The 21,807-nt window shown below is 44.4% G+C and overlaps 1 protein-coding gene across 6 annotated transcripts in view; it reads left to right on the top strand.

The window, feature by feature from the left end:
• The window catches only part of LOC137311362 (CMP-N-acetylneuraminate-beta-galactosamide-alpha-2,3-sialyltransferase 1-like), a 197,434-nt gene that overhangs the window by 153,420 nt on the left and 22,207 nt on the right, over positions 1–21,807 (top strand). For all 6 annotated transcript variants that reach the window (XM_067978649.1, XM_067978626.1, XM_067978636.1 and 3 more), the window contains one exon: positions 20,083–20,276. In XM_067978649.1, coding sequence (XP_067834750.1) covers positions 20,083–20,276 — 194 coding nt within the window. The remainder of the gene's footprint in view (positions 1–20,082; positions 20,277–21,807) is intronic.

Raw genomic sequence — 21,807 nt, forward strand, 5'->3', positions numbered from 1 at the left:
CAATGATGGAACTTTGAAGGATGCAATGATGGAACTTTGAAGGGGGCAATGATGGAACTTTGAAGGGGAAAATGATGGAACTTTGAAGGGGGCAATGATGGAACTTTGAAGGGGGCAATGATGGAACATTGAAGGGGGCAATGATGGAACATTGAAGGGGGCAATAATGGAACTTTGAAGGGGGGCAATGATGGAACTTTGAAGGGGGCAATGATGGAACATTGAAGGGGGCAATGATGGAACATTGAAGGGGCAATGATGGAACATTGAAGGGGGCAATGATGGAACATTGAAGGGGCAATGATGGAACATTGAAGGGGGCAATGATGGAACTTTGAAGGGGGGCAATGATGGAACTTTGAAGGGGCAATAATGGAACTTTCAACGGGGAAATTTTGGAACTTTGAAGAGGGGGAGATGATGGAACTTTGTAGAGTGGGCAATGATAGAACATTGAAGGGGGGCAATGATGGAACATTGAAGGGGGGCAATGATGGAACATTGCCGGGGGGCAATAATGGAACTTTGAAGGGGGGCAATAATGGAACTTTGAAGGGGGGCAATAATGGAACTTTGAAGGTGGGCAACAATGGAACTTTGAAGAGGGGCAATGATAGAACATCGAAGGGGGCAATAATGGAACTTTGAAGGGGGGCAATGATGGAACTTTGAAGGGGCAATGATGGAACTTTGAACGGGACAACATTGGAACTTTGAAGGGGACAATAATGGAACATTGAAGGGGGGCAATGATGGAACTTTGAAGGGGGCAATGATGGAACTTTGAAGGGGGCAATGATGGAACTTTGAAGGGGGCAATAATGGAACTTTGAAGAGGGGCAATGATGGAACTTTGAAGGGGGCAATGATGGAACATTGAAGGGGGCAATAATGGAACTTTGAAGGGGGGCAATGATGGAACATTGAAGGGGACAATGATGGAACTTTGAAGGGGGCAATGATGGAACATTGAAGGGGCAATGATGAAACATTGAAGCGGGGAAATGATGGAACTTTGAAGGGGGCAATAATGGAACATTGAAGGGGGGCAATGATGGAAATTTGAAGGGGGCAATAATGGAACTTTGAAGGGGGGCAATGATGGAACTTTGAACAGGGCAATGATGGAACATTGAAGGGGGCAATAATGGAACTTTGAAGGGGGGCAATGATGGAACTTTGAAGGGGGCAATGATGGAACATTGAAGGGGGCAATAATGGAACTTTGAAGGGGGGCAATGATGGAACTTTGAAGGGGGCAATGATGGAACATTGAAGGGGCAATGATGAAACATTGAAGGGGGGAAATGATGGAACTTTGAAGGGGGGCAATGATGGAACTTTGAAGGGGCAAAGATGAAACATTGAAGGGGGCAATGATGGAATTTTGAAAGGGGGCAATGATGGAACTTTGAAGGGGGCAATGATGGAACTTTGAAGAGTGCAATGATGGAACTTTGAAGGGGGAGCAATGATGGAACTTTGAAGGGGGCAATGATGGAACTTTGAAGGGGACAATGATGGAACTTTGAAGGGGACAATGATGGAACTTTGATGGGGGCAATGATGGAACTTTGAAGGGGGGAAATGATGGAACTTTGAAGGGGGCAATGATGGAACTTTGAAGGGTGCAATGATGGAACTTTGAAGGGGGCAATGATGGAACTTTGAAGGGGGCAATGATGGAACTTTGAAGGGGCAATGATGGAACATTGAAGGGGACAATGATGGAACTTTGAAGGGGGCAATGATGGAACATTGAAGGGGCAATGATGAAACATTGAAGCGGGGAAATGATGGAACTTTGAAGGGGGCAATAATGGAACATTGAAGGGGGGCAATGATGGAAATTTGAAGGGGGCAATAATGGAACTTTGAAGGGGGGCAATGATGGAACTTTGAACAGGGCAATGATGGAACATTGAAGGGGGCAATAATGGAACTTTGAAGGGGGGCAATGATGGAACTTTGAAGGGGGCAATGATGGAACATTGAAGGGGGCAATAATGGAACTTTGAAGGGGGGCAATGATGGAACTTTGAAGGGGGCAATGATGGAACATTGAAGGGGCAATGATGAAACATTGAAGGGGGGAAATGATGGAACTTTGAAGGGGGGCAATGATGGAACTTTGAAGGGGCAAAGATGAAACATTGAAGGGGGCAATGATGGAACTTTGAAAGGGGGCAATGATGGAACTTTGAAGGGGGCAATGATGGAACTTTGAAGGGGGCAATGATGGAACTTTGAAGGGTGCAATGATGGAACTTTGAAGGGGGAGCAATGATGGAACTTTGAAGGGGGCAATGATGGAACTTTGAAGGGGACAATGATGGAACTTTGAAGGGGACAATGATGGAACTTTGATGGGGGCAATGATGGAACTTTGAAGGGGGGAAATGATGGAACTTTGAAGGGGGCAATGATGGAACTTTGAAGGGGGCAATGATGGAACTTTGAAGGGTGCAATGATGGAACTTTGAAGGGGGCAATGATGGAACTTTGAAGGGGGCAATGATGGAACTTTGAAGGGGACAATGATGGAACTTTGAAGGGGACAATTATGGAACTTTGAAGGGTGCAATGATGGAACTTTGAAGGGGGCAATGATGGAACTTTGAAGGGGACAATGATGGAACTTTGAAGGGGACAATTATGGAACTTTGAAGGGGGCAATGATGGAACTTTGAAGGGGGGCAATGATGGAACTTTGAAGGGGCAATAATGGAACTTTCAATGGGGAAATTTTGGAACTTTGAAGAGGGGGAGATGATGGAACTTTGTAGAGGGGGCAATGATAGAACATTGAAGGGGGGCAATGATGGAACATTGAAGGGGGGCAATGATGGAACATTGCAGGGGGGCAAAAATGGAACTTTGAAGGGGGGCAATAATGGAACTTTGAAGAGGGGCAATGATAGAACATCGAAGGGGGCAATAATGGAACTTTGTAGGGGGGCAATGATGGAACTTTGAAGGGGCAATGATGGAACTTTGAAGGGGACAACAATGGAACTTTGAAGGGGACAATAATGGAACATTGAAGGGGGCAATGATGGAACTTTGAAGGGGGCAATGATGGAAATTTGAAGGGGGCAATGATGGAACATTGAAGGGGGCAATGATGGAACTTTGAAAGGGGGCAATGATGAAACATTGAAGGGGGCAATGATGGAACTTTGAAAGGGGCAATAATGGAACTTTGAAGGGGGCAATGATGGAACATTGAAGGAGGCAATGCTGGAACTTTGAAGGGGGCAATAATGGAACTTTGAAGGGGGGCAATGATGGAACTTTGAAGGGGCAATGATGGAACATTGAAGGGGGCAATGATGGAACTTTGAAGGGGGCAATAATTGAACTTTGAAGGATGCAATGATGGAACTTTGAAGGGGGCAATGATGGAACTTTGAAGGGGACAATGATGGAACTTTGAAGGGGGCAATGATGGAACTTTGAAGGGGGCAATAATGGAACTTTGAAGGGGCAATGATGGAACATTGAAGGGGGCAATGATGGAACTTTGAAGGGGCAATGATGGAACTTTGAAGGGGACAATAATGGAACTTTGAAGGGGACAATAATGGAACATTGAAGGGGGGCAATGATGGAACTTTGAAGGGGGCAATGATGGAACTTTGAAGGGGGCAATGATGGAACTTTGAAGGGGGCAATGATGGAACTTTGAAGGGGCAATGATGGAACTTTGAAGGGGACAATAATGGAACTTTGAAGGGGACAATAATGGAACATTGAAGGGGGGCAATGATGGAACTTTGAAGGGAGCAATGATGGAACTTTGAAGGGGGCAATGATGGAACTTTGAAGGATGCAATGATGGAACTTTGAAGGGGGCAATAATGGAACTTTGAAGGGGACAATGATGGAACTTTGAAGGGGGCAATGATGGAGCTTTGAAGGGGGCAATGATGGAACATTGAAGGGGGCAATGATGGAACTTTGAAGGGGGGCAATGATGGAACTTTGAAGAGGCAATAATGGAACTTTCAACAGGGAAATTTTGGAACTTTGAAGAGGAGGAGATGATGGAACTTTGTAGAGGGGGCAATGATAGAACATTGAACGGGGGCAATGATAGAACATTGAAGGGGGGCAATGATGGAACATTGCAGGGGGGCAATAATGGAACTTTGAAGGGGGCAATAATGGAACTTTGAAGGGGGGCAATAATGGAACTTTGAAGGGGTGCAACAATAGAACTTTGAAGAGGGGCAATGATAGAACATCGAAGGGGGAAATAATGGAACTTTGCAGGGGGCAATGATGGAACATTGAAGGGGGCAATGATGGAACTTTGAAGGGGGCAATGATGGAACTTTGAAGGGGGCAATGATGGAACTTTGAAGGGGACAATGATGGAACTTTGAAGGGGGCAATGATGGAACATTGAAGGGGCATTGATGGAACTTTGAAGGGGGCAATGATGGAACTTTGAAGGGGACAATGATGGAACTTTGAAGGGGGCAATGATGGAACTTTGAAGGGGGCAATGATGGAACATTGAAGGGGGCAATGATGGAACATTGAAGGGGCAATGATGGAACATTGAAGGGGGCAATGATGGAACTTTGAAGGGGGGCAATGATGGAACTTTGAAGGGGCAATAATGGAACTTTCAACGGGGAAATTTTGGAACTTTGAAGAGGGGGAGATGATGGAACTTTGTAGAGGGGGCAATGATAGAACATTGAAGGGGGGCAATGATGGAACATTGAAGGGGGGCAATGATGGAACATTGCAGGGGGGCAATAATGGAACTTTGAAGGGGGGCAATAATGGAACTTTGAAGGGGGGCAATAATGGAACTTTGAAGGGGGGCAACAATGGAACTTTGAAGAGGGGCAATGATAGAACATCGAAGGGGGCAATGATGGAACTTTGAAGGGGCAATGATGGAACTTTGAAGGGGACAACAATGGAACTTTGAAGGGGACAATAATGGAACATTGAAGGGGGGCAATGATGGAACTTTGAAGGGGGCAATGATGGAACATTGAAGGGGGCAATGATGGAACTTTGAAGGGGGGCAATGATGGAACTTTGAAGGGGGCAATGATGGAACTTTGAAGGGGGCAATAATGCAACTTTGAAGGGGGCAATGATGGAACTTTGAAGGGGGCAATAATGGAACTTTGAAGGGGGCAATAATGGAACTTTGAAGGGGGGCAATGATGGAACTTTGAAGGGGGCAATGATGGAACATTGAGGGGGGCAATAATGGAACTTTGAAGGGGGGCAATGATGGAAATTTGAAGGGGCAATGATGGAACATTGAAGGGGACAATGATGGAACTTTGAAGGGGGCAATGATGGAACATTGAAGGGGCAATGATGAAACATTGAAGGGGGGAAATGATGGAACTTTGAAGGGGGCAATAATGGAACATTGAAGGGGGGCAATGATGGAACTTTGAAGGGGGCAATAATGGAACTTTGAAGGGGGGCAATGATGGAACTTTGAAGGGGGCAATGATGGAACATTGAAGGGGGCAATAATGGAACTTTGAAGGGGGGCAATGTTGGAACTTTGAAGGGGGCAATGATGGAACATTGAAGGGGGCAATAATGGAACTTTGAAGGGGGGCAATGATGGATATTTGAAGGGGGCAATGATGGAACATTGAAGGGGCAATGATGAAACATTGAAGGGGGGAAATGATGGAACTTTGAAGGGGGGCAATGATGGAACTTTGAAAGGGGGCAATGATGGAACTTTGAAGGGGCAATGATGAAACATTGAAGGGGGCAATGATGGAACTTTGAAGGGGACAATGATGGAACATTGAAGGAGGCAATGATGGAACTTTGAAGGGGGCAATGATGGAACATTGTAGGGGGCAATGATGGAACATTGAAGGGGCAATGATGGAACATTGAAGGAGGCAATGATGGAACTTTGAAGGGGGCAATGATGGAACATTGAAGGGGGCAATGATGGAACTTTGAAGGGGGCAATGATGGAACATTGAAGGGGCAATGATGGAACATTGAAGGAGGCAATGATGGAACTTTGAAGGGGGCAATGATGGAACATTGAAGGGGGCAATGATGGAACATTGAAGGGGCAATGATGGAGCTTTGAAGGCGGCAATGATGGAACTTTGAAGGGGGCAATGATGGAACATTGAAGGGGGCAATGATGGAAAATTGAAGGGGCAATGATGGAACATTGAAGGGGGCAATGATGGAACATTGAAGGGGGCAATGATGGAACTTTGAAGGGGGGCAATGATGGAACTTTGAAGGGGCAATAATGGAACTTTCAACGGGGAAATTTTGGAACTTTGAAGAGGGGGAGATGATGGAACTTTGTAGAGGGGGCAATGATAGAACATTGAAGGGGGGCAATGATGGAACATTGAAGGGGGGCAATGATGGAACATTGCAGGGGGGCAATAATGGAACTTTGAAGGGGGGCAATAATGGAACTTTGAAGGGGGGCAATAATGGAACTTTGAAGGGGGGCAACAATGGAACTTTGAAGAGGGGCAATGATAGAACATCGAAGGGGGCAATAATGGAACTTTGAAGGGGCAATGATGGAACTTTGAAGGGGACAACAATGGAACTTTGAAGGGGACAATAATGGAACATTGAAGGGGGGCAATGATGGAACTTTGAAGGGGGCAATGATGGAACATTGAAGGGGGCAATGATGGAACTTTGAAGGGGGGCAATGATGGAACTTTGAAGGGGGCAATGATGGAACTTTGAAGGGGGCAATAATGCAACTTTGAAGGGGGCAATGATGGAACTTTGAAGGGGGCAATAATGGAACTTTGAAGGGGGCAATAATGGAACTTTGAAGGGGGGCAATGATGGAACTTTGAAGGGGGCAATGATGGAACATTGAAGGGGGCAATAATGGAACTTTGAAGGGGGGCAATGATGGAAATTTGAAGGGGCAATGATGGAACATTGAAGGGGACAATGATGGAACTTTGAAGGGGGCAATGATGGAACATTGAAGGGGCAATGATGAAACATTGAAGGGGGGAAATGATGGAACTTTGAAGGGGGCAATAATGGAACATTGAAGGGGGGCAATGATGGAACTTTGAAGGGGGCAATAATGGAACTTTGAAGGGGGGCAATGATGGAACTTTGAAGGGGGCAATGATGGAACATTGAAGGGGGCAATAATGGAACTTTGAAGGGGGGCAATGTTGGAACTTTGAAGGGGGCAATGATGGAACATTGAAGGGGGCAATAATGGAACTTTGAAGGGGGGCAATGATGGAAATTTGAAGGGGGCAATGATGGAACATTGAAGGGGCAATGATGAAACATTGAAGGGGGGAAATGATGGAACTTTGAAGGGGGGCAATGATGGAACTTTGAAAGGGGGCAATGATGGAACTTTGAAGGGGCAATGATGAAACATTGAAGGGGGCAATGATGGAACTTTGAAGGGGACAATGATGGAACATTGAAGGAGGCAATGATGGAACTTTGAAGGGGGCAATGATGGAACATTGAAGGGGCAATGATGGAACATTGAAGGAGGCAATGATGGAACTTTGAAGGGGGCAATGATGGAACATTGAAGGGGGCAATGATGGAACTTTGAAGGGGGCAATGATGGAACATTGAAGGGGCAATGATGGAACATTGAAGGAGGCAATGATGGAACTTTGAAGGGGGCAATGATGGAACATTGAAGGGGGCAATGATGGAACATTGAAGGGGCAATGATGGAGCTTTGAAGGCGGCAATGATGGAACTTTGAAGGGGGCAATGATGGAACATTGAAGGGGGCAATGATGGAACATTGAAGGGGCAATGATGGAACATTGAAGGGGGCAATGATGGAACATTGAAGGGGCAATGATGGAACATTGAAGGGGGCAATGATGGAACTTTGAAGGGGGGCAATGATGGAACTTTGAAGGGGCAATAATGGAACTTTCAACGGGGAAATTTTGGAACTTTGAAGAGGGGGAGATGATGGAACTTTGTAGAGGGGGCAATGATAGAACATTGAAGGGGGGCAATGATGGAACATTGAAGGGGGGCAATGATGGAACATTGCAGGGGGGCAATAATGGAACTTTGAAGGGGGGCAATAATGGAACTTTGAAGGGGGGCAATAATGGAACTTTGAAGGGGGGCAACAATGGAACTTTGAAGAGGGGCAATGATAGAACATCAAAGGGGGCAATGATGGAACTTTGAAGGGGCAATGATGGAACTTTGAAGGGGACAATAATGGAACATTGACGGGGGGCAATGATGGAACTTTGAAGGGGGCAATGATGGAACATTGAAGGGGGCAATGATGGAACTTTGAAGGGGGGCAATGATGGAACTTTGAAGGGGGCAATGATGGAACTTTGAAGGGGGCAATAATGGAACTTTGAAGGGGGCAATGATGGAACTTTGAAGGGGGCAATAATGGAACTTTGAAGGGGGCAATAATGGAACTTTGAAGGGGGGCAATGATGGAACTTTGAAGGGGGCAATGATGGAACATTGAAGGGGGCAATAATGGAACTTTGAAGGGGGGCAATGATGGAAATTTGAAGGGGCGATGATGGAACATTGAAGGGGACAATGATGGAACTTTGAAGGGGGCAATGATGGAACATTGAAGGGGCAATGATGAAACATTGAAGGGGGGAAATGATGGAACTTTGAAGGGGGCAATAATGGAACATTGAAGGGGGGCAATGATGGAACTTTGAAGGGGGCAATAATGGAACTTTGAAGGGGGGCAATGATGGAACTTTGAAGGGGGCAATGATGGAACATTGAAGGGGGCAATAATGGAACTTTGAAGGGGGGCAATGTTGGAACTTTGAAGGGGGCAATGATGGAACATTGAAGGGGGCAATAATGGAACTTTGAAGGGGGGCAATGATGGAACTTTGAAGGGGGCAATGATGGAACATTGAAGGGGCAATGATGAAACATTGAAGGGGGGAAATGATGGAACTTTGAAGGGGGGCAATGATGGAACTTTGAAAGGGGGCAATGATGGAACTTTGAAGGGGCAATGATGATACATTGAAGGGGGCAATGATGGAACTTTGAAGGGGACAATGATGGAACATTGAAGGAGGCAATGATGGAACTTTGAAGGGGGCAATGATGGAACATTGTAGGGGGCAATGATGGAACATTGAAGGGGCAATGATGGAACATTGAAGGAGGCAATGATGGAACTTTGAAGGGGGCAATGATGGAACATTGAAGGGGGCAATGATGGAACTTTGAAGGGGGCAATGATGGAACATTGAAGGGGCAATGATGGAACATTGAAGGAGGCAATGATGGAACTTTGAAGGGGGCAATGATGGAACATTGAAGGGGGCAATGATGGAACATTGAAGGGGCAATGATGGAGCTTTGAAGGCGGCAATGATGGAACTTTGAAGGGGGCAATGATGGAACATTGAAGGGGGCAATGATGGAACATTGAAGGGGCAATGATGGAACATTGAAGGAGGCAATGATGGAACATCGAAGGGGCAATGATGGAACATTGAAGGGGGCAATGATGGAACTTTGAAGGGGGGCAATGATGGAACTTTGAAGGGGCAATAATGGAACTTTCAACGGGGAAATTTTGGAACTTTGAAGAGGGGGAGATGATGGAACTTTGTAGAGGGGGCAATGATAGAACATTGAAGGGGGGCAATGATAGAACATTGAAGGGGGGCAATGATGGAACATTGCATGGGGGCAATAATGGAACTTTGAAGGAGGCAATAATGGAACTTTGAAGGGGGGCAATAATGCAACTTTGAAGGGGGGCAATGATGGAACTTTGAAGGGGCAATGATGGAACTTTGAAGGGGACAATAATGGAACTTTGAAGGGGACAATAATGGAACATTGAAGGGGGGCAATGATGGAACTTTGAAAGGGGCAATGATGGAACTTTGAAGGGGGCAATGATGGAACATTGAAGGGGCAATGATGAAACATTGAAGGGGGGAAATGATGGAACTTTGAAGGGGTCAATAATGGAACTTTCAACGGGGAAGTTTTGGAACTTTGAAGAGGGGGAGATGATGGAACTTTGTAGAGGGGGCAATGATAGAACATTGAAGGGGGGCAATGATGGAACATTGAAGGGGGGCAATGATGGAACATTGAAGGGGGGCAATGATGGAACATTGAAGGGGGGCAATAATGGAACTTTGAAGGGGGGCAATAATGGAACTTTGAAGGGGGGCAACAATGGAACTTTGAAGGGGGGCAATAATGGAACTTTGATGGGGGCAATGATGGAACTTTGAAGGGGCAATGATGGAACTTTGAAGGGGACAATAATGGAACATTGAAGGGGGGCAATGATGGAACTTTGAAGGGGGCAATGATGGAACATTGAAGGGGGCAATAATGGAACTTTGAAAGGGGGCAATGATGGAACTTTGAAGGGGACAATAATGGAGCATTGAAGGGGGGCAATGATGGAACTTTGAAGGGGGCAATGATGGAACATTGAAGGGGGCAATGATGGAACTTTGAAGGGGGGCAATGATGGAACATTGAAGGGGGCAATAATGGAACTTTGAAGGGGGGCAATGATGGAACTTTGAAGGGGCAATGATGGAACATTGAAGGGGACAATGATGGAACTTTGAAGGGGGCAATGATGGAACATTGAAGGGGCAATGATGAAACATTGAAGGGGGGAAATGATGGAACTTTGAAGGGGGGCAATGATGGAACTTTGAAGGGGCAATGATGGAACATTGAAGGGTGCAATAATGGAACTTTGAAGGGGGGCAATGATGGAACTTTGAAGGGGCAATGATGGAACATTGAAGGGGACAATGATGGAACTTTGAAGGGGGCAATGATGGAACATTGAAGGGGCAATGATGAAACATTGAAGGGGGAAATGATGGAACTTTGAAGGGGGGCAATGATGGAACTTTGAAGGGGGCAATAATGGAACTTTCAACGGGGAAATTTTGGAACTTTGAAGAGGGGGAGATGATGGAACTTTGTAGAGGGGGCAATGATAGAACATTGAAGGGAGGCAATGATGGAACATTGAAGGGGGGCAATGATGGAACATTGAAGGGGGGCAATGATGGAACATTGAAGGGGGGCAATAATGGAACTTTGAAGGGGGGCAATAATGGAACTTTGAAGGGGGGCAACAATGGAACTTTGAAGGGGGGCAATAATGGAACTTTGAAGGGGGGCAATAATGGAACTTTGAAGGGGGGCAATGATGGAACTTTGAAGGGGGGCAATGATGGAACTTTGAAGTGGGGCAATAATGGAACTTTGAAGGGGGCAATAATGGAACTTTGAAGGGGGGCAATAATGGAACTTTGAAGGGGGCAATAATGGAACTTTCAACAGGGAAATTTTGGAACTTTGAAGAGGGGGAGATGATTGAACTTTGTAGAGCAGGCAATGATGGAACTTTGAAAGTGGCTAGTTTTTAATGGAACCTTGATCTATGCAGCAGGCGACTGTATGGATGCAAGAGGTGAAGCCTTTTCAGATATTCTGACTACTTTGTGATAGGTAAGAGTAGAGCCATGAGAGGTCGGCACCCAGGCAGCAGAAGTGAAGAAGGAGAATGGAGTGGTAGACCACATTGAAGAGCACAAAGATAGATAATGAATCCTTGCAATCAAAAGGATGTCATTAGTAATATTAACCAGATGCTTGGTGCTGTGGGCAGGGAAGAAACCAGATTGAAAGGACAAACAACAGGGAGTGTTGGAAGAAGTGAGTATGAAGTTGGATAGAAATGATGCATTCAAGGATCTTATAGAGGAAGAGCAGAATACAGGTAGGGTGGTAACTGGAGAGGACAGTTGGTGAAGTGGTGGCTTTTTAGAATAGGGTGATGACTACATTTTTGAAGGGAGAGCAATTCCTGTGGGAAGGGACTAGTTAACAATATCAGCGTATATAGGGCAGAGGGGAAGCAGTTGAGCGATTAGGAGGGAGTGAAAGGAGCAGGTGTTTGGTCTTACGGAGAAAATTAGTCAGGTGACTCAAGATTAAATTGGATAGATGGATGAGGGAAAAGGGAGATAGGAACAGGGCAGGTAAATATGATTATTATGACTACTGCAGTGGTTCAAGAAGGCGGCTCACCACCATCTTCTCAAGGGCAATTAGGGATGGGCAATAAATGCTGGCCTTGCCAGCGATGGCAACATCCCATGAACGAATAAAAAAAATTTGCTTGCATGGAGGGTAAACGCCAACATGCACTGGTTGGGCCGATTGGCCTGTTTCCGTGTTGTAACTTGTATGTATTGCACTGAAAAGACCACTCTAAGGGGGCAGGATAACGAAATACCAGGCTTCAGGGCATCGGACACCAACTCACCAGGCCTGAAGCCTGCAATGCAACCGAGATGCCTATTGAACCCAAATGCAGGTGATGAGCTGGAAACCTGTCCACTTGTAATGTACTAGGCTCCTTAGGCCCCCGAGTTCAATTTAAATGGGACTGCCACCCCATAGTGTGATTGTTCGACACCCAATTGAGTCAGGCGCTGAAGGCAAGTCTGCCATTCCATTTTTCTTTATATATATTCTAACGCCATTGCCCTTTGCTTCTATGGTAACCTTGGCCCAGGGCTCCTGCTCCTAACTGCTATCCAGTAGTCCCTGCTGAAATGTAGATGTGTGTGAACAGCAGTTAAGCATGGGATTAGGCTCTGCAGTCCAAGTCCCCACTCCACAATCAAATAGCTTGCTGGCACTCACTGATGAAGATCAAATTTTTTTTATTAATCAGGATATGGAAGTCACTAACAAGTCCAACATTTATTGCCCATCTCCAGTTTCCCTGGGAAGGTGTTGGGCCTTCTTTGTAGTGGTTTGATACAACTGAGTGGCATGCTAGACCACTTCAGAGGGCAGATAAGAGTCAACCACGTTGGTGCGGAACTGGAGTCTCACATAGGCCAGACCGGGTAAGTACAGCAGGCTTCCTTCCCCAAAGGACATTTGTGAAGCAGTTGGGTTTTATTACGACAAACCGACCTTCATGGTCACATTTACTGATACCAGCTTTTTATTGTAAATTGATTTATTTATTTATGAAGAATGGGTAATTGGGCAAGACACTAGAGAGCACCTGTGGAGCTGAACCCCAGAAAGAGTCAAGTGTGCAGTCGGGGAGGAAGCAAGAAAATCAGAGGGGAAAAAACAAATCAAAAATAAAATACATTTTCTGTTTCTTTTGCTTTGTCTGCTTTTTTGCCATTCACACAGAGGGCAGTAACCTCCCTGAAGTCGTTTCAGCTGTATGATCAGTTTAACGATTTGGAGCAGATGAAAGGGAAATTCTATATTGCAGTAATTATAGAATACAGTCAAGGGATCTTTCAAATCCAACTCAGACTATAATCCCACATCCTGAAAATGGCGCACCAATTGAAACCTAAATGTTTTGTTGAGTACGTCAGTTTGAGCAGCTCACCAGATAATAATCTGTTTATCTCCATGTAATGATACCCACACCGAGAACAATTCTGGTATTTATAAAATTACCGCATTACCTCATGTAAAGACTGCAGCCCCGATTTCACACTCTTCAGCTTAAAACACTTAGAAGTAAGCTCTTCATGTGGTTCATATGGTAACTGCAGTCCAAAGTGCAGAACTGAGCCATACAGACTCAGGAAAGTCCCAGGTTTGATCCTCGCTCTGTGCCAAGTTAGCTGATCTCACCCAGGGCTTTTAGTGCACCTGGATTATGGAGGGTAAAAATCAGTCATCATCCTTACTGCTATTCTCTATCCTATTCAAAAGTGCTGAACAGGCTGGGACTCTTTTGAGGAAAGGCTGGGGCTCTTTTCTCTCGAAAAAAGAAGGCTGAGGGGTGAACTGATAGAGGTCTTTAAGATAATGATAAGGTTTGATGGGATAGATGTAGAGAAAATGTTTCCACTTGTAGGGGAGTCCAAAACTAGAGGTCATAAATATAAAATAGTCATTAATAAATCCAATAGGGAATTCAAGAGAAACTTCTTTACCCAAAGAGTGGTAAGAATGTGGAATGCGCTACCACAAGGAGTAGCTGAGGTAAATAGCAGAAATGCATTTAAGGGGAAGCTAAATAAGCACTTGAGGGAGAAAGGAAAAGAAGGGTATGCTGATAGGGTTAGATGAAGTCAGGAGGGAGGAGGCTCGTGTAGAGCATGTTAGAATCATAGAATCATAGAAGTTTACAACATGGAAACAGGCCCTTCGGCCCAACATGTCCATGTCGCCCAGTTTATACCACTAAGCTAGTCCCAATTGCCTGCACTTGGCCCATATCCGTCTCTACCCATCTTACCCATGTAACTGTCCAAATGCTTTTTAAAAGACAAAATTGTACCCGCCTCTACTACTGCCTCTGGCAGCTCGTTCCAGACACTCACCGCCCTTTGAGTGAAAAAATTGCCCCTCTGGACCCTTTTGTATCTCTCCCCTCTCACCTTAAATCTATGTCCCCTCGTTATAGACTCCCCTACCTGTTAATTGTATCCATGTGATTTATATCAATTAGTGTTAATTGTATTCAGGTGGTGTGTATCAATTGGGGAGGCTCTTATATCCATTTATAAGAGAGCTGATCTGGGGTGGGTGAATGTGCATTTCTGTGAATAAAGGCTTGGACGCAACTGAAGACTAAGCTCTAGTATTCTATCCTTCACCACCTGGCTATCCAATTTATAACAAGGCATTAATGCCGGCATAGACCTGTTGGGCCGAATGGCCTGTTTCTGTGCTGTAGTTTTGATGTAACTCAATGTACATGTGTATGGCATGAAGATATAAAGATATGAGGGAGCTCAGCTGTGATTTATTCTCCTCCACAATCAAATAGCCTTACTCTCTAGGATCATACATAAGGAATAGTCATTTGGACGAGGTTGGGAGTAGGGAAATAGCCCATGATTGAGGTACTCACACAATGTAGAAAGAATGGTCTTGAAAGGCTAAATGGACTTTTGTCATTCTAAATTTTATCATTGCCTTATGGTGTACCAGAAGGCGTCTGTAAAACTGTGCTGCAGCCTGTAGGAGAGCAATGATGGGATGGGATAGTTGAGTTCTGTAATTTAATTGATTTTATTTCACTAAACTTTGACTACACAACAAAGCAACAGTTGCTGTATAAACCTGGTCACATAGCTCATCTTGTGATATGAAAGTTAGTCACGTGAAAAATTATCACATTGGTGTTATCATATTGGTGTTTACCACATCAAAAGCAAAATCCTGCAGATGCTGGAAATGTGAAAGAAAAACAGAAAATGCTGGAAATACTCAGCAAGTCAGGCAGCATCTGTGGAGAAAGATCATCGACCTGAAACATTAACTCTGTTTCTTTCTCCACGGACTTTCTCCTGACTTGCTGAGTATTTCCAGCATTTTCTGCTTTTATATTAGTATTTACCACACTTGTGTATCAGAATGATGTTACCACAGTGACATTACCACATTGATGTTACCAAACTGGTGTTATAATATTGGTGTAACCACACTAGCGTTACCACACCAACATCACCGCGCTGATTTTGCCACGTTGATGTTACCATACTGGTGTTAGTTTTTTTTAGTGGATTATATAGGAATATACAGGTATAGATCAATGCACTCCATATCCTGATCCCATAGTTTGAAAAATACCACATTATATTCCAACTCTCATATTCCTCAAAAGTATTCACCGTAAACCTAACCCACTCGCTCTTTAATCTGCTGACAATCCTGATGTTTCCCTGAGCAGTCTGTTCCACACCTTCACCACCCTCTGTATATAGTTAAATCTAAACTGTATTGCCTCTCTTGTGCTTGAAATGTGGACACCAATATCAGATTTTGTGATTATGTCAAACACTTTATTAGGGTCCATTTTATCTATCCCCTTAGAATCTGGAAACATTTCCTGTGGTCTCCCTGAGCTTTCTTTTCTATAGTGCTTCTTTAGTGTCTCCTTGTAATTCAGGTGCCTAAATTTCTGGATAGTCCCAGTTTCCTTGACAACTTGCATTCAAACTGCATGTGATTAGTGCTTGGAAAACAATTGATGTTGGGCCAAATGCTATCTGTTGGAATATGAGCTACTTCTCAAAGGAACATACTATCCTGTATGTAACTGTTATGAATATCCGGATTATTTTCACTTAGCTTTTAAACAATAGTTCCAGACAATCTGTGCTGTTCAAAAGCTAAAAATAAACGTGCCCTATGAATTAGTTTGCAGATTTTTTTCCATTGTGGAATTCTGTGAGCTAACAAATCTATCTTTAATTGTCCATTATGTGGATATCAGTATACAGAAATATATTGATTTAATGTATGAAAATAAGATATTTGGGACCAAAGTTTGGCTGTGTATCAGGCACCAGCTACCCACATGACAGAGTGCTGAAGCCTGAGGCCTTCTAAGCACCTGATGGATAGTCAGCATCATAATAGGATCCCAAAGCACCTGTGGCACTGTAAACCCTGTAGTGTGGTAGGCTTATTAAGGCCCTGATTTTCATCTAGCTTAAGAGATGTCCCCATAATGCATTTACAGTGTCTGAACAGATGCTCAGCATCTATATAAAACAGTCACTGCTGGGAACACCTCTTCAGCTAGGTCCTTGTTATTAAAGGTTTATTGCTGTTATACTGAATTCTGTGTAGCCATTTATTATTCACTGCTCTGTAGTTTATTGACAGCTTCTTAAAGCTGCACCACATCCATATCTGTGCCTGTTTCCTCATGGAACAGTCATTGTGCACAACTTTCAGAGGAGCAATGGACATCCCTCTGGGCTTACCTCTCTATTTGCAGATTCTAGAAGAGGATGGGAAGGGTCACAAAGAGTTTGAAGGCCCATGTAGAATAAAACCTGTGTACAGAGACTACGCTTCCCAAAAGAGGCCATCGCCGAACCTTGCACAATCCTGCAGTCAGATCTGTAAACTATTACAACCACATGGGGCAGCTCTGTCAGTTGCCGTCAAGGTGACTGCAGCCTGAACCTTTTTGCACTTAGGTTACTTCTAGCAACAACAGGCGATATCTGTCAAATCACCCACACTTGCATCATGTAGGTTACAGATGCCCATGCCCTCAATTTATAATTTTTCCCATAAGAGAACGCTCCACTTTTAATTTGTGGCTAGATTCCTCAAAGTGCACATATGTGGCCATGTAGGTATCTACCCTAAATGCCAACTCTTCCATGAACAGAAAGATGCTCTACTGTCTCAATTTTGAAGTTGGTCTGTTACCATGAGTATCGCATCATGCACGTGAATTGCTGGCTTCCTGGTAGTTGCCTGGATTTGTTCATTTTATGACAATCCATGATTGTATAATTTCAACAGTTCAGGAACACTGAATGGATAGCTACTGGGGAACCAAGGCTATCCACTGCAGCTATTGCAGCTCAACTCATTGAGGAACCAAAGGTAAGGGAGGAAGAGTGATATAATGAGGTGCATGCTGCTGTTAGAGTCTTAACCAAAGACACCATCAGCATCCTGGGGTAAAGATTTAAATATCTGGCCAGAGAGGGGGGGGAGTGCTGCAGTATAGCCCAGCAAAGATATCCAATATTGTTACAGAAATACATAGAAATTACAAGACGGAAACAACAATTGGGCCCAACCAGTCCATGTCGGCATTTAATCTCCAGATGAGCAAATAGTCCCAAACAAATTTACCCGCTCTATTCCCATATCTTTTTATTCCCTTTTCCTTTATTCATCTGTCCTATCTAATCTTGAATGTTGACATACTTTCTGCCACAATCAGTAACCCTGGAAGTGAATTCCACAGCCTCAACTGTGTATGTTAAGTTTCTTCTGCCCCCTGTTCTAAATCTCTTACATTTAACCTTGCATCTATGGCCCCTCAACTAGTGGAAACAGTCCGCTTCTATCTACCTATCTCATCCTTATATAATTTTAATGTGGAGATGCCGGTGATGGACTGGGGTTGACAATTGTAAACAATTTTACAACACCAAGTTATAGTCCAGCAATATGCGACAGCATCAATACTCAACACCAACAACAGCCAATCTCCGGAAGCCATCCTACAACTCATCCGCTTCATCCTGGATCACAATGTCTTCATCTTCGATAACCAGTTCTTTACCCAAACACACGGAACAGCCATGGGGACCAAATTCGCACCCCAATACGCCAACATTTTCATGCACAAGTTCGAGCAGGACTTCTTCACTGCACAAGACCTCCAACCAACACTATACACCAGATACATCGACGACATTTTCTTTCTATGGACCCACGGCAAGGAATCACTAAAGAGACTACACGATAACATCAACAAGTTCCATCCCACCATCAAGCTCACCATGGACTACTCCTCAGAATCAGTTTCTTTCTTGGACACACGAATCTCCATCAAAGACGGGCACCTCAGCACCTCACTCTACCGCAAGCCCACGGACAACCTCACGATGCTCCACTTTTCCAGCTTCCACCCTAACCACGTCAAAGAGGCCATCCCCTATGGACAGGCCCTGCGAATACACAGGGTCTGCTCAGACGAGGAGGAACGCGATGGACACCTACAGACGCTGAAAGACGCCCTAGTAAGAACGGGATATGACGCTCGACTCATCGATCGACAGTTCCGACGGGCCACAGCAAAAAATCGCATAGACCTCCTCAGGAGACTAACACGGGACGCAACCAACAGAGTACCCTTTGTCGTCCAGTACTTCCCCGGAGCGGAGAAACTACGCCATGTTCTCCGCAGCCTTCAACATGTCATCAATGAGGACAAACACCTCGCTATGGCCATCCCCACACCTCCACTACTCGCCTTTAAACAGCCACCCAACCTCAAACAGACCATCGTTCGCAGCAAATTACCTAGCTTTCAAGAGAACAGCGTCCACGACGCCACACAACCCTGCCACAGTAACCTCTGCAAGACATGCCAGATCATCGACACAGATACCACCATCACACGAGAGGACACCACCCACCAGGTGCATGGTTCATACTCCTGTGACTCGGCCAACGTTGTCTACCTCATACGTTGCAGGAAAGGATGCCCCAGAGCATGGTACATTGGCGAGACCATGCAGACGCTGCGACAACGGATGAACGGACACCGCGCAACAATCGCCAAACAGGAGGGTTCCCTCCCAGTCGGGGAACACTTCAGCAGTCATGGACATTCATCCACCGACCTTCGGGTAAGCGTACTCCAAGGCGGCCTTCGAGACACACGACAACGCAAAATCGTCGAGCAGAAATTGATAGCCAAGTTCCGCACCCATGAGGACGGCCTCAACCGGGATCTTGGGTTCATGTCACGCTACACGTTACCCCACCAGCGAACAAATGTTATCTGTTTTTAATATAATGGGTCATTTGCTGGCTCTCTCTGCCTTCCGGATGTTTCTGCCTCTCTCTGTTTTTCTTCTCTGTTTTTTTTTCCTGTTTGTTTTTTTGTTGAATGTGTATTCGGGGGTTCTGCAGGTGACACCTCTCTGTCTGAACACGGTGATTGCCTTGGCAACGGGCAGTTGCAGGGGCAGTCTGTAAACACCATGTATTGTTCTATATGTATAAATGCGTAGGCTTCAAGAAGATCCTGAACATTTACCTGAGGAAGGAGGAAGTCTCCGAAAGCTTGTGAATTTAAAATAAAATTGCTGGACTATAACTTGGTGTTGTAAAATTGTTTACAATTATATAATTTTAAACACTTTTATCATATCGTTCCATTATCTGCAGTGTTCAAATGAAAAAAGACCCAATTTTTCAAGTCCTTTTTCATATTTGTATTTCTTTATACCAGGCAGCATCCTAGTGAATCTCTCTCTAAAGTCTCAAATTCCTTCCTGTAGTGCAGAGCCCATTACTGCACACAATACTCCAAATATTTACATCAGGAGAATAGCCTCAGTCCTCAGTGCACAATGGGACAATGTATTGTAAGTTTGCTGCATCTTCATTGATTTCTATTGAGCCTTGCTATATTGTATCCCTCCTTGGACACCAAGCGCAGCTAAACTGCATGTGTTTCTATATATGGTGTAGAATTGTTGGGCGTAAACTAATAAATATATTTTTAAAAATATTTTCTTCCCATAGAAGCTGCAAAATGTTAGAAATCCAGCCAATATCAGCATCTTGATGAAACAGCTATTTGAGCTGTTTCCGGGGGACAGTTTGTTCATGGACCAGGGACCAAACAGATGTAGGACGTGTGCCGTAGTAGGGAATTCTGGGAATATAAAAGGATCCAAATATGGACCATCAATTGACTCTAATGATTTCGTCATGAGGTAAGTCACCTGGTGCTAACAGTAGGGTGCTACCTGCTATTAGAGGAGATAGAAAAGGCAAGTTCAGAATTCAAATAAAATAGTGCTAATGATGATAGCATTATATCATCATAATGTCTGCAGATAGAATTTCACAAACCACTGCTTAATGCTTTTTATTTCCTTAATATCAGCACCTGAAGGAGAGAAGGCGAGAAATGAAGGGAAGACAAAAACAAAGTACACAAACCTCTTTGTAAATTGAACCCAAAGCTCCGCTTTTACCCAATGGGAACATAATACAGTGTTCCTTTGTGTAATTCTCTGATGTTTATTCGCTTACCTAGATTGGGCTTGTCAACTCCTAGTGATCTGAATCCTAGATAAACTTGGCTTAGTTGGCACTTTCACCTCTGGTTCTGAACATTGTGATGCTGAGTCACATTCCAGGATATTGAGCTTAACATTGTAAGATGACACTAGTGCTGCATTAGTAGAGGCCCTATCCTTCTGATGAGACTTTAAATAGGGATCTTTGATACCCGCCTGAAACTGACGTCTGGTTCAGGTCAGCATTATCGATCCCACCGCACTATTTGTAGAAGAACAGAAAGTTCTCCCAGTGTCCTGGCCAACAATCCTCTTTCAACCGAAAGAACTAAAAGCAGATTAACTGGTCATTCATCCCATTGTTGCTTGTGGGATCTTGCTTGTGCAAAATGGCTCCTGTGTCTCCCTACATAACAGCCACTACAGTTCAAAGTAATTCTTTGTATGTTTGTATATTTGAGACATCCCCAACTATTGCTCCAGTTGAGATTGGGTAAAACAGCAGGCTTTGACAATGGCTTTGTGCAGTGAAGCTCTACATCAGGAAGGTCCCAGATTTTATTCCCACCATTAAGAGAGCTCATTTTGTACACCTGTAGAATATGGATTGATTTGTAAATATGTGCATTGTGCTAATTTTCTCTGTATCCTTTTAATTTTAGCACAGATCATGAATCGAACCTGGGACCTTCCTAACTTGCATGGTTTAGCACCTCACTGCAAGGTGCATTTATTACCTAATGAGACATCATCAGAGCCTGTCTATTTTATTTATTTTTCTCCTTTTTCCTGCCCCTCCTCTCCTGTCCTGAAGCATTGATTCTTGCTGAGGTACAGTTCCACAGATGCCAGTTACCCTCCAGTACCTCAACCAAGTGGCTATTTTTCATCTATGAGTCTCGACAGTGAATATCAGCAGGCTAATCTGCTGCCGGAGATAACAAAGCCCCACAATTGCTGCCCCAGCTAAGATTAATTAACTGAGCATAGACCAGGGATCGAACCTCGGACATTCCTGATAGGTATGGCTGCAGGCGCTGAATGCTAGGAATGCTGAGACCAATTGTGAAACTAAAGAAAAAAAGACTTGCATTTATATAGTGCCTATCATGATCTCAGGACGTTCCAAAGCGCTTTACAGTGAATGAAGTACTTTTGAAGTGCAGTCACTGTTGTAATGTAGTGGCGGCCATTCTGCGCACAGCAAGGTCCCACAAATCAT

The sequence above is a fragment of the Heptranchias perlo genome, chromosome 3 (genome assembly GCF_035084215.1).
Source record: "Heptranchias perlo isolate sHepPer1 chromosome 3, sHepPer1.hap1, whole genome shotgun sequence".
NCBI lineage: Eukaryota > Metazoa > Chordata > Chondrichthyes > Hexanchiformes > Hexanchidae > Heptranchias > Heptranchias perlo.